This window comes from Neomonachus schauinslandi, chromosome 3, assembly GCF_002201575.2.
Source record: "Neomonachus schauinslandi chromosome 3, ASM220157v2, whole genome shotgun sequence".
In the NCBI taxonomy this organism is placed as follows: Eukaryota; Metazoa; Chordata; class Mammalia; order Carnivora; family Phocidae; genus Neomonachus; species Neomonachus schauinslandi.
Window position 1 is genome coordinate 75,035,819 of NC_058405.1, and position 12,657 is coordinate 75,048,475.

General features: G+C 41.8%; 1 protein-coding gene across 1 annotated transcript in view; it reads right to left on the minus strand.

The window, feature by feature from the left end:
- Positions 1–12,657, minus strand: part of LOC110570256 (phospholipid-transporting ATPase IB) — a 599,207-nt gene that overhangs the window by 227,677 nt on the left and 358,873 nt on the right. Inside the window, exon 27 of the mRNA XM_021678237.1 lies at positions 9,455–9,565. Within this exon, the coding sequence (XP_021533912.1) occupies positions 9,455–9,565 (111 nt within the window). The remainder of the gene's footprint in view (positions 1–9,454; positions 9,566–12,657) is intronic.

The window sequence follows — 12,657 nt, forward strand, 5'->3', positions numbered from 1 at the left end:
AATATTCTTTTATTGGCATGCTCAGGAGGTACAAGCAGTACTTAATAACACTAATCTACTTTGCCTCCCCTCACTTTGAAAGATGAGGCAAGAAAGCATATGCATCACTTCTTGAGCCTTCTTTAAATAGTCCACTTGATCTGCCAGCGCATGGGAACGAAGAAATGAAGTGCACTCTGAACTCCCAGAACACCTGTTGGAAAACCAGTATAGTGGCTCAAATGAAAACCAATATACTGGCTCCGGTGAGTTATCAGAAGGCAATGAAGATTATTTGCCACTTAAAAGTACAGGCATTTACTAGAGGAGAGATGAGCTTTCTGATGTGATACTTATTCACAGAAGCTATTTTAACTGAAGGCCAAATCCAAAAGACTCGTAAGTCCAAGAAAAGGAATGATGAATTTCATTTTCATAATCACATTTTACTTGCTTGTCAAAAAGTATTTTAGAACTATGGGTCAAAATCTATTTCTCTTTCCTAAGTCAGGCTGACCAATTTAGAAAAAAGGAGAAGAGAAGGTACCCTGCTCCTGATCCTCTCAAAGCAAATGGACGCTTGTCCAAAAACAGGCGATCATTTTCCATCATTGAAGTGCTACATTATGAATTCCCTTTGCCTCTTCCCACTATCTTCTCCTTCATCTGCTATAGAAGGTATTCTTTCTGTTGTCACCTTATCTTTTCCACAGCCTATAACTGAAGTCTCTGTTCTCAATCTTGGACTCTCAACCACCCTTAATCAAATGTCCCTGAAATTCACTTGCTCAGAATGGTGCTACGCAGGTGTATAGAGATGAAAACGGATAGATGGGCATGATCGGGGGATTTGTTCTTAGACACTTTCCCAAAATTAATTTTAAGAATTAAAGGATATCTGATTTCAAAACTCAGGAAAGCTGGTCTCTACTAGCAGAAAAAAAGGGCAGGAAGAAATACAGGAGAGCAACACAGAGTAAAATGGCAAAAAAAAACTAATTGGTAAAGTCAGCTTCACTAGAGTGAAAATCTAAGAGTTTCAGCTGAAATAAAAGGTAGTCTAAGGTAGGAATGTGTTTAAAGAATGCGATCAAAGGGACGCCTGGGTGGCTCAGTTGGTTAAATAAGTGTCTGCCTTAGGTTCAGGACTCGATCCCAGTCCGACTTCAGGCTACTTGCTCATCAGGGAGCCTGCTTCTCCCTCTGCCCCTCCTGCCCACTCACACATTCTCTCTCTCTCTCTCTGACAAATAAATAAATAAATAATCTTAAAAAAAAAGAATGCAGTCAAAATTATATTTTATTCTCTCTCAAAAGATGAGGTTAAGCAAATTCTAAATCTGAATTAATCTTCTAATTCTTAGAGGGTATAGTTCTCTCTATGAAAATTCCACCAGGAAAGATATGTTAGACCAGAAGCGTTTCTAAAAAGAAAGAAATATAATATGCTGCTTAAGTAATCTTCTCTCTCTTATATTCTAAACACACACACACACACACAAGTCCAATAGATTCTGACATGTCAGCCTCTACTGAAATGTGTTCAATTGATTATCTGTTTATTGAGCACGGTGCATTCAGTCCTGTCTAGGGGCAAGATCAGAAAGAAACGGTTCCTGCCCTTAGGGAAGTCAGAAGCAATTTGGTAAACAGAAATAACATTCACTGTGACAAATGCAAGTACTAAATTATGCAGGCGCTATGTCTGAATGCAATAGGACCTAAAGGAAAGGAATAAGTTGGAATAAGGGAGCTTTAATGCATGCGGTGATGAGCTGACCCCTCACCTTCGCTTCTGCCATAGCACCAGGAGGGAAGGAAAGAGCGGACACCCTAGAATAAGGCCCAGCTTTGCACACAGCAGACGTCTCAAAGTTCACATCGCCCCCGGAGTCCTTTGCATTGATTTGCTTTTGGACCTGCACTTTTTCTCCCCCCTCAGGGAGGTTTTATGGAGTTAGAGACTCAATTTTTAAAACATCAATGCCTAAATATATTTTTTTTAGAATGTTGGCTCTTTATAATGAGCCTTTCAGGTAAAACAGCTGCAAAAACATCATTAAAAAAGCATATATTGTCACATGTAAAAGGCAGCAAGCGAGAGTCTATTTTTATAAAGTTCAAAGAGATGGTATGTCTTGTAGGGGATCCCTCCAGACTGTGAATACTTCTCCGGCTTTATAACAACTCCTCCCTATCATCCCCCCCATCTTTTGCTGATAAACTCCCAGCTCCATAAATGGGCAGCAACCATCTAGGCTTTGAGAGAACATTCCTAAGCCCATGTGCAGCTGGTTCTGGAGCCATCTTCCTACTGAAACATAAAACCCGGGAAACTACACTTCTTCCCTGTTGTTTACTAAGGGCCTGGTGACTTCTGACATTTATCACGGAGCTGGAATAAATAGAGAGGGTTAAGTGGGACAGACAGGTGTGGGCCTCTCTCTGGTACGCCAACCTAACCCTCTCCTCCAGACCCCCTCACTTGATTGGCTCCTAGTCATCCTTTAGGGCTTAGGTCAGGTCATCCTGGAAAGTTGAGGCTCCCACAGCTGTAAAGCACCACTTCTGAGAGTCCTCATTGTGCACCGCACGTTGTCTTCCTGCAAGCCAGCCCCCGCAAGCTGCACTGTAACTATGCGAGTCTTATCTTCATCCCCTACTCACTTCCGAGGATGGGGGCTCAGTCTGGTTCCTTTATCTGGATCCAAGACCCCAGAGTACTTGACTTGGAGAATGCAGATGCCTGAGGCGGGGAAAGTACTCTTCAGAATGTTCCTACTTCTAGTTAATTCCTATTTGCAAACTGCCCACTGGGAAGCCATTCTTGAAATAGTTTTCCTTCCACCATATTAAAATTGTAATTATTGGGCGCCTGGGTGGCTCAGTTGTTAAGCGTCTGCCTTCGGCTCAGGTCGTGATCCCAGGGTCCTGGGATCGAGCCCCGCATCGGGCTCCCTGCTCGGCAGGCAGCCTGCTTCTCCCTCTCCCACTCCCCCTGCTTGTGTTCCCTCTCTCGCTGTGTCTCTCTCTGTCAAATTAATAAATAAAATCTTAAAAAAAAAAAATTGTAATTATTGCTCAACAACTATCAGCCCCAAATAGGAACCACCCAGGTAATCACTAACTCAACAAGCTGGGATGTTCTTGGAAAGGGTTTGGCACCAGACTTGTGCATACAACCATCAGAACACTTCACACTGTGCCTGTCGCCAACACCCACCCCCCCCCATCAAATGGGAACTTTGCAGAGCTTATCCCAGGGCCCCTGGTCCTAGCGTTCCACCTGTCACAGAGTAGGTAGGCAACACCTGCTTAAAGCTTTTACTAGAAAATGGATGGCTTCATATTTGATGAAGTAAAGGTCTCTACAGATAGGTCCATATGTTGACTGTGCTTTTCGATTCACCTTCACCTTTTAACAAGTTACCATTAAGCTCATGACTCCAATCTAGCCCCTCAAATAAGGACTCTTTATCAGGAAATATAAAGCTGCCTCTGACAACAAAGATGCACCGGACAGAAGAGAGAAAGAAGCTTAGCTATCAGGAATTTTGTCTTCTACCATAAAGAGATCTCTTACGTGTCAAGAATGAAATACGTTTATTTTTGAGATGTACTTCAGTTGTGCATTATAAGCAAAAAGGGGAAAAGTTATTGGATAGTATTTTAAAGTTGTAAAACATCTATTCTTCATTGATTCTAACATTTAAAGCAAAATCTACCCAAAGCCAGTGCTTTCTTTCCCTGTTTACAATGCAGTCTTGGTTACTCTCAGGAAATAGATGCCAGTTTGGAATATGGCTGAGCAAATCCACAGCATCTTTGTACATTAACATATTTAAATTAGGCCTCCACAAATAAGAAGCTAGTCAGACGGTAAATGAAAGAAGGGGCTGCCTACATGTAATTTACATATAATTATTTTCAAACAATTAATGATCTGAAAAATGGAGGGAAAAAACCCCAAAACCTGTCAGAGGTCCAACAACAAAAAACTGTGACACAACTAAAAAGATTACATATATGTTCTCAGAAAAAATAAATTCCAAGTACTTCTCTGAGAATATTTTGGATTAGAATGGCAGTTTATGCAGGAACCATAATTCATTTTACTGTTTTAGTTTTAAGACACAGGAAACAAAATGCTGGTAAACCTTATGGAGTATTCTAGAGCACAGAGTTTCATTTGTTTGTTTTAGCTTGTCAGATATTGATAAGTCTTAAGTAGCTTTCAGTGAAATTCTGTTGTTTGGGTTGCATTTGGTCTCAAATTGCTGTGGTTTAAATCTCTGTCTCAGTCAGTGATATTTCCAGACTTCCATGCTAAATATGCTCCCCAGTTCCTGGCCAGTATCCTATACCAGTTTAATGACCCCAAGAAAACATTAGTTTTTCTTACATATGGTGCCAAAAATAAGTAGACACTCTAAGTGGTATAAAATTCCCATTTTTTCACATTAATACTTATATGTTATCGTTATTCTCTAAACTAGGAGCCACCAACGAATCGTCATCATAATTTCAAAGTCTCGTCTCTCTTTCAAAGATGATTTGGTGTCTTTTCTTTACGTTATACCAAAGTTGATAAGGGATCTGTATCATAATTTTTTGAATTGCAGGTTAAATTCAAGTAACTTCCCTATTGTTTTCCTATTTGCATTTCATTATCACTAAAAATTTTCTCCATTCCAAATAACCTTTTCCTAGGGGTTCAGAAAGTCTGTGGACAGACGCACACCTAGTAAATTCTTAACATGCTGAGACTGTTATACTTTGAAACTCTTTATTATGCTTTGTACTCTATTCAGGAAATCCTGAATAACAAATGCCTAGTTTGTTAAATAGCGTAGGAACTTTAAAGAATTTAATTGACCCTCTCTCTTTGGGCATTATCACAGAGCAGTTACATGAGGAACTCAAAAATGTGTAGGAATATTTTTCCAATCTTTACATTTAAGGTAAATTCCTCCCACTGCCAAAATCAAAGAGTTTTTAAAAATCAGTCATTCCTTTCTGATTATAAATTATGCTGGGAAATGGTTACATAATGGTCATGATTTATGCCCCAGGTTAAAACTACAAAATTACATTAAAGGTCTATGCTTACCATCTGTCCTACATACTGACATACACATTTTCTGAAATTGCTTTTACTGTGTCACTTGCCTATTCCAGAATGAAAAAGGATTCCCAGCTTCCAATAGCAACATCTAGTTATTTAGATCCCCTTCCTTGGCCACTTACATATCCCTTCCAGCCCTATCTCCTTGTCTTCACTAACTTTATTCCTTTTCCTGCCCCCCACCTCGGACACACCAGGAATGTACCCCCTCTTGCTGGCTGACTCCATCCGCCCCACAAGGCTATGACATTCTGCATGGTCTAGCCCACAAAAGAATTTTACCTTCTGAGAAATATGGTCTATCTGGTCACAGCCACAAAATGCAGCATTTAATCGCTAATACAAAACAAAACTACGTGTGAAGTTTGTTTTTCAAACCTTCAGTGAGCTCTCCAAAGCATACGGTCTGGCTACACATTTTTGTTTCCCTCCACGTGACTAAAGGCCCAAAGTGCTTGTGATACTCTTTTTAAAATGTTTTTAGCATTTTTTTATTGTGGTAAAATACACACAACATAAAGTTTACCATCCTAATCATTTTTAAGTGCCCAACATTCACACTGTTGGGCAACCATCTGTGTTATCCGTCCCCAGAAACTCTTTGTGACATTCTTGTCATCTATGGGAGGCAGGCAGAAAACTGCCAGTTAGTTTCTAATGATAAAATCCAGCTTTAATTTATAGAACTGTATGCTTAATAAAGGTGTATCTAACTGTGCATTAATTGTACTTCAATAGCACTGATTAAAAACAGAATGAGGAGGGACGCAGTGGGAGATGAGGCTGGTGACAGTCGGGATCCAGACCACGAGGGGCAGGGGCATGAAGAGGGACACGGGGATTTCATCAGGAGCCACAGGAACCTTGAAGAGTCCTAGGAGGATGGTGGCACTCACTGCCAACATTATTGAGCACCTAGTTCCAGAGCTGCCAGCCACTGGAATCACTCACATGCGTGTTCAGGAAGCTCATCCCGGTTGCATTATAGATGGTTAATGGGGCAAAGCTAGTGGTCTCTCCTATCAAGCAGGTAAGAAGTACTAGATTAAGGTAGCAGTGGAGGGAATGGAGAGCCAAGGTTTATGTATTTTTCGTTTTGCCTATTGATAGGGTGACCACGAAATCACAGATTCCATCATTTTGTTCTAATTTTTAATCACTTGAACCAATGGCTACTTCAGCCTGAATAAATTTTATGTGACACATCAAATAGCATGAAGGTCAGTCAGCAACAGGGAACGTGAGGTACAGATAATAATACATAAATTTGATCATGTGTTATATTCAAGGCACTGGGGTAGTAATGTTTGAATTAGATCACTGTCATTTTGGTAGAATAATTATGGCTGCTTAGAGGGACAACTGTTACTCCACAAGGCTCTTTGTGGGTAAAAAGGGAGATGACTTAAACATTTATCAATATAGGAATGGTTAAATAGATTGTAGGAAAACATACTGTGAAACACCAGGCAATGAACCCATATGTAGTCACGGGGATGATCCCCCAAATACACTGGTATCACATCAACTGCAGAAGATATTACAAAGCATGAGGACACTTATGTAAAAACATTGATTTGTTTGTATATGTAAACGGCTCTATGAACACAGGAAAAGGTCATAAAAGAATATACCTAAGGGGGCTTGGGGATGAGAGTGGAGGGAACTTTCAGTTAGCGTTCCATATTGCAGTGAGGATAGAGCCATGTATTCCTTCCATAGAAAACTCAAGTTTTATAGGTCAGTGTACCAAGTGAGTAGATTGTATTAGTTACAGGCTCATAGGTCTTCCATACAATCTATATTGGTTATTCAAATCATAATGATCCTCATAATAATGGCCAAGACTCTATTAGTATGTGTGTGCACATGCCCACTTGTGCATCTTTTTTTAATATGCCAAACTGCTTTTAGACTACATTTGTAAATGACTGATAGTTACCTAATCAGAGGACATTTGAGATGAGGACATACTGGCTTTTGCAAAGGGTTTCTCCTTGAGTTACAAGAAAACCATTTAAGAATACAACTTAGGGGCACCTAGGTGGCTCAGATGGTTGAGCGTCTGCCTTCGGCTCGGGTCATGATCCCAGGGTCCTGGGATCAAGCCCCACATCGGGCTCCTGGCTCAGTGGGGAACCTGCATCTCCTTCTCCCTCTGCCTCTCCCGCTGCTCATGCTCTCTCTCTCTCTCTGTCTCAAATGAATAAAAAATCTTTTAAAAAAATAAGAATACAACTTATTCTCCATTAGTTACAAGGTAACCTTTAGAATGCAAAACTATTCATTGCAAAAGAGCAAATCAAATTATAACAATCTTTGATCTTTTGGTTCAAAACACACTAAAATACCATCCAAGTAGAACTTCCCTGTTTTTAAAGTTATATTTGAAGTACATGTTGATGCCACAGAGGTTGGGCAGTCACTGAGTCAATGCTCTTTCTGGGCTCAGTTGAAGATTCTGTTTTTTCTTGATTTTCAAATTAAATCTCCTTGAAATACTAAGCAGAAGACTGAGACCAGAGTGGTGGAGACTTTACTTAATTTTTTAAATTTTATCAGGAATGTTTTTAAAGGCTGTTTACAAAAGACCATGTACAGCTGTGGTTCAGCTACAATTGAAAAATTAATTTAAAGAACTCACATGGCATTTTCAGGGCCTCATTCCAAATGGAATTTTCCAGACAGACAAAAATTGTACTCTTCTCGTCCTTAGCCCTCTTGAAGTTTAAAAAAAAAAAAAAGGGGCAAGATAGGAAGTGTAAATGATGAAGGAGGGCCCCGGAGGAAGCTCTGGGAAGCTGAAGGGTTCGGAGCTTCATGTAAAATGTCTTGATAAGAAGTCTAGACTATCTGTAATTTGCTGATTTTGAGGAAAACCAGATTATTAAGAAATCCTGTGAAGCCAACACTACAGTAAGAGTTGAAAATGCATGTGGGACTTGGGATGGCACATGGGCGCAGGGATTCCCACACTGCTTGAGTCCACAGCATTGATTATCTATGACCCCAAGTGACATTCAGGAGTGACTGCTATCACAGAGGGAAAAAGAAAGCCACAGAAACAGAAGGACAAACATATTTAAGTGCCAAAAAAAAAGAAAAAAAATTGTAAAAATGCAGACAGGAGGAAGATAGAAACTATAAAATCCATTACATGTAACATTTAGAAGTTCTTACTTGGTGCAGACTGAGTTGAGTATCATAGCATGAGCAGACAAGGCAAGTAGGATGCCCTTTGTGCAAATTAGTACAATGTACAACTTGCAAAACCCAGGAAAACTATTCATTAGTAGTTTGGTTACAAACTCAGTGATGTGAACCTTTATGTTTCACCTGAATATTCAATAGGATAGAGTAGACAACTGGGTAGGGTAAAGAAATGTTTAGTCACGGTTACATTAGCAAACCACTTGTTAAATTCCCTGAGCTGCATATTTTAAAGGCCACATCAGATAAAATTGATCTATGTCTTGGTTCTTATTCCTGCCAAGAGCTGAGACATCAGACACAAAATAACTCATAACAGACTGAGATATTAACACCAAATGCAATTAACATTGCTTTTCTATTTCTCCACAGAGTGACCGCCTGCTTCCTCTTTTCTCAACACACTTGGAAATCTATTAGTCACGTTGGCCTTAAAAGCCACACCTTTGCAGCAGAGCTGTCCTTAAAAAGGAGGAAAGAGGCAGCTGGTCCTCCCACTGAGTTCAAAGAGAAAGTGCCCATTCTGATTTTTCCTGAGCCCGCCACCCCTCTCCTGCTCTAGTCCCGCTAATAAGTAAAATAAATGTGCTTGCAATTGAATCAACATCCTGAAAACCAGCTTGACAACTCAAGAAATTCACGGAGATATTTTTAATCACCTTATTTGTTCACTCCCCACTTACTCCCACACCTTCTCCCATTTAAATAGTATCATCCAAATATCCCAGAGGCGATGAATCAATGCTTGGGTAACTTGCAGATGCCATGAGAAATAGAACAAGAAATCAGGCTCTTTCATTCCAGGAAAGAAAAGAATGACCGGGCTGCCTGGAAACGTCCCCATGCCCACCAAGAAATGTGGGAACACCCGCTGCCCAGGCTCTGAGTCCCCTGGGAGGAGCAGGGTGTGAGTGACAACAGTCACCGGGCCTTCCCGCATTGGTTCCTTGGCATGAGGACCTCGATCTGCGAGGTGTCCCCCATATTACAGACGTTGTGTGTGTCACAGACTCCAGTCTGTCCCAGCAGGACCTTTTAATTTTACAGGAACAAAGTCCTTTCTTGCAATTACCTTAAATATGTGAAGATGCCCTCTGCAAAAGCCCCCCCGCTCCCAAGGACAAAGTTGGCCTGGCTCACCTCAATAATGTAGAGGACCACGTTCTTATAGAAACAGTACAGGATGCACTTGGTCACCCGATTGTAGCTCCAGGCACCATGGACCAGCAGCAGCTTCTCCAAGTAGGAAAACTGAGGGGGAAACAATGGCAAAGTTCAGGAGCACCCATCCTTTAGGAACAAAAGTCACAAAATGTTCTTTGGGGACAGAGAAGGTCATCGAGGAAGCAAGATTCTGCAGAGAACCTGAGAAAACCATTCACTTCCGGAAACCAAAGGCAGATCTTTCAGGTGTGGTGAGGACAACTAAACTCTCCTCTTAAATCTACATAGCTAATATTTTCCCCAAACGCCAGTTTGGACCTCTCATTGTTATTCTTGAGAATTCTGTTTTTGTTTACACAAATACTTTTTTAGGGTCCTAACTCTTAGGAGAAGGTGACCTCTTGAACTGGGAGAAAAGAAAAGCACAGTGGCAACCAGATGCTTCTATTCAATCAGATTTGATGGTGACAAGGAGCAAGGGACAGGAACACTCATGCACCAGTATCCTTTTTTAAAAAGGGATGCACACAGAGACACGACCTATTTCCACTGTCAGTCCGCACGCTAAAAGCAACTGCACATTCACAGAGACACAGAGACACTCAGGTGCAAACACACAGCCTTACCAGCCACACCCATTTTGTTCTCCTTTTTTGCTTCCAACTAGTACAGAGTACCTCTTGCTAGAGGGCTATGCAGTCAAGAAAAACAAAAAACCAACAAGTGGCTAACTGATACTAAGGTGACAGTGATGGAACGGATCTTGCAGTTTGGGATACTGAGCAATATTCAATAAAATCCCTGAATCCTCTTTGGGGCAGGGGGTTCTTTGGGCACCACTTGAATCCTATCCCCTCAGCCTCCTCTTAGCCCGGCTTTGCTTTCTGTGGCCTCTTCACAAAGGTCTCCAAAAGTGTGATGATGAGCTGGAGGTAGGGAAATGAGGGTTTTTGTTGTTGTTGTTTTGTTCAGTGGACTATGATGTGCCCTGGCATGAAGGCACCATTAGGGAGATCCTGTTTGAATTCACGATTTCTATACATTGATTAGCCTTGTACCACACTGAAATGTCCCTTGGTTGCCTTGAACTAAAACCTTAATTTCCCTGTTCCAAGTCACAGGGCAGTCCTTGGGCTCGTTCTCCCAGAAGAGATAATCGGGCTGTATTGAGAACATCCATAAACTTCAGAAATTCTTTTGCTATTGCAAACTTCCTATTAATTTCTGATTACTTCTGAAATTAAATTTAACTATCAGTAGAAAAGAAAAAACTCTGATTGGAAATGTAATTTTCTTTTAAGAAAACATTTTCTTTCAGGAGGAAGCCACATAATAATTTCCATTAGCCCTGAAGAAGGGAGCTCAATCTGACATGACATCACATTTCATGAGAGATCTACCCAGGAGATGGGGGTAAGGCGGGTCACTCAACTGCATACTCCAAAAGCTATATGGCCACTTCAAAATGGCAGGAGTAGGTGCATATGGAAAAATAAAACTCTCCATAAAAGCTCATTAAGGATTCCAAAGGGGAATGGGGAATCATAAAATAACTGGCTAAACAAATAAAAAGGAAGTTTGCATTTGACCCAGACCCCCTGATGTTAAACTTCAGTGGGCACACAGAGCATCTGCTGGAGTCATCCGGAATGACTCAACGTTAGTGCTACAGTGATTTGTGTTCAGGGGGAAAAAGTACATATAACCTAAATCAAAACGCTATTTTCAGGAGGTCGTTCAAAAGATGTTAAGAAGCTAGGGGGCAGGAATGATCGCCTCCTGAGGAGAAGAGGCAGCTGGGGCCAGAGGCGCCGTGCCCTACGTCGCTGGTGCAGGCTGCCCACGGGCTGTGGGCAAGGTGGCAGACCAGCAGGCGGCTGGCAGTCACAGGGGCTGTGCTGTGGGTAAAAGCACAGGCAACCAGGGAAGAAGTAGAACCAGAGCTCTGCCCATTTCATCATTTTTCCCAAGGACTGGGAGCTAGTTTTTCCTCTGTATGTAAGCTTCCAGGGCACTGCCTCAAAAACCCAAGCAAAAATGTATTCATCCACATGCAATAAAGAGAAAAAGCCCGAGATATTGACTTCAACCAGAGACATTTATCATTTCACTGGGGGCAAAGGGAATACATCAAATTGCGGCCTTTCTTGCTTCTAACTGAAGTCGGGTAGAGAAGGTGTAAGGCAAAGAGCAATGCTCCCCTGAAACAACAGGACCTCTCCCCGATCGTGGGCAGGACCACGGACAGGAGAAATGAAGACCCACAGACACATGCGGCCATTTGTCACTTCCTCTGGCAGTGAACACTATTACAGCGGTGGGGCAAGAAAACCCCTAACTCTAACTCTAACTCTCCTCCTCCCTACGCTTCTTTGATGCTTTTAATTTGAAGAGAGCAATTGCTCCAGATTCCACAGCCTATTAGTATGCAGTTTTAATAAAGCAGGTCATGGAATCTCCCTTCCCCAGACATTTTAAAGAAAAAGACAGACAAATATTTGCCTGGAACTCCTAGGAAACCTCTAAAGATCCCTTCCAGCCACATGATGCTATAACTCAAGTATTTAATAATGCTGGGGTGTATAACATCTACAGCTGCTGACAGACTACAGGAAGCAAGAGTCCCACAGGCCTCGGAGTGGTTGACTCAGGAAAGTGAATGGGCAGGTGTGTGGAGCTGGTCCCCAAGGTCACGTACAGGCCTGGTGTTCTCTGACCCTGGATGCTCGGACCTGAGGCCGGTCACCCAATGTGAAGAAGCCCCAGTGTTCCCACCTGTACAATCAGAATTCCTTCCCCTACCTACTTTAGCATTTATCTTGAGGATTTAGTTGAAATCAACAGAGAAACAAGATTGATTTCATGTACTTTCTGGAGCCATGAGGACTTTGTAATTCCTCCCTGTGTTTGCAGAACCACCGGCTGGGAGGGAATCGGAGAGGTGATCTAATGCAGAACCCCCCTCTGGGGAGGTGGACCCCAAAGCTGCACAGGACCAGCCTGCAGCCCTGGGGTTGTTGGAAGCTCTTTCACAGTTCATACGCAGCCCCTGATCTCAGCTTGAAGGGATAAAAAGCCATTATTACCTGTGTTCATGTGATTAAGGTTAACACATTCTTCAAATGACTAAACACTGGAAGGACATGAGGAAACCTTAGCTAACCACCAAATGAGCAGGC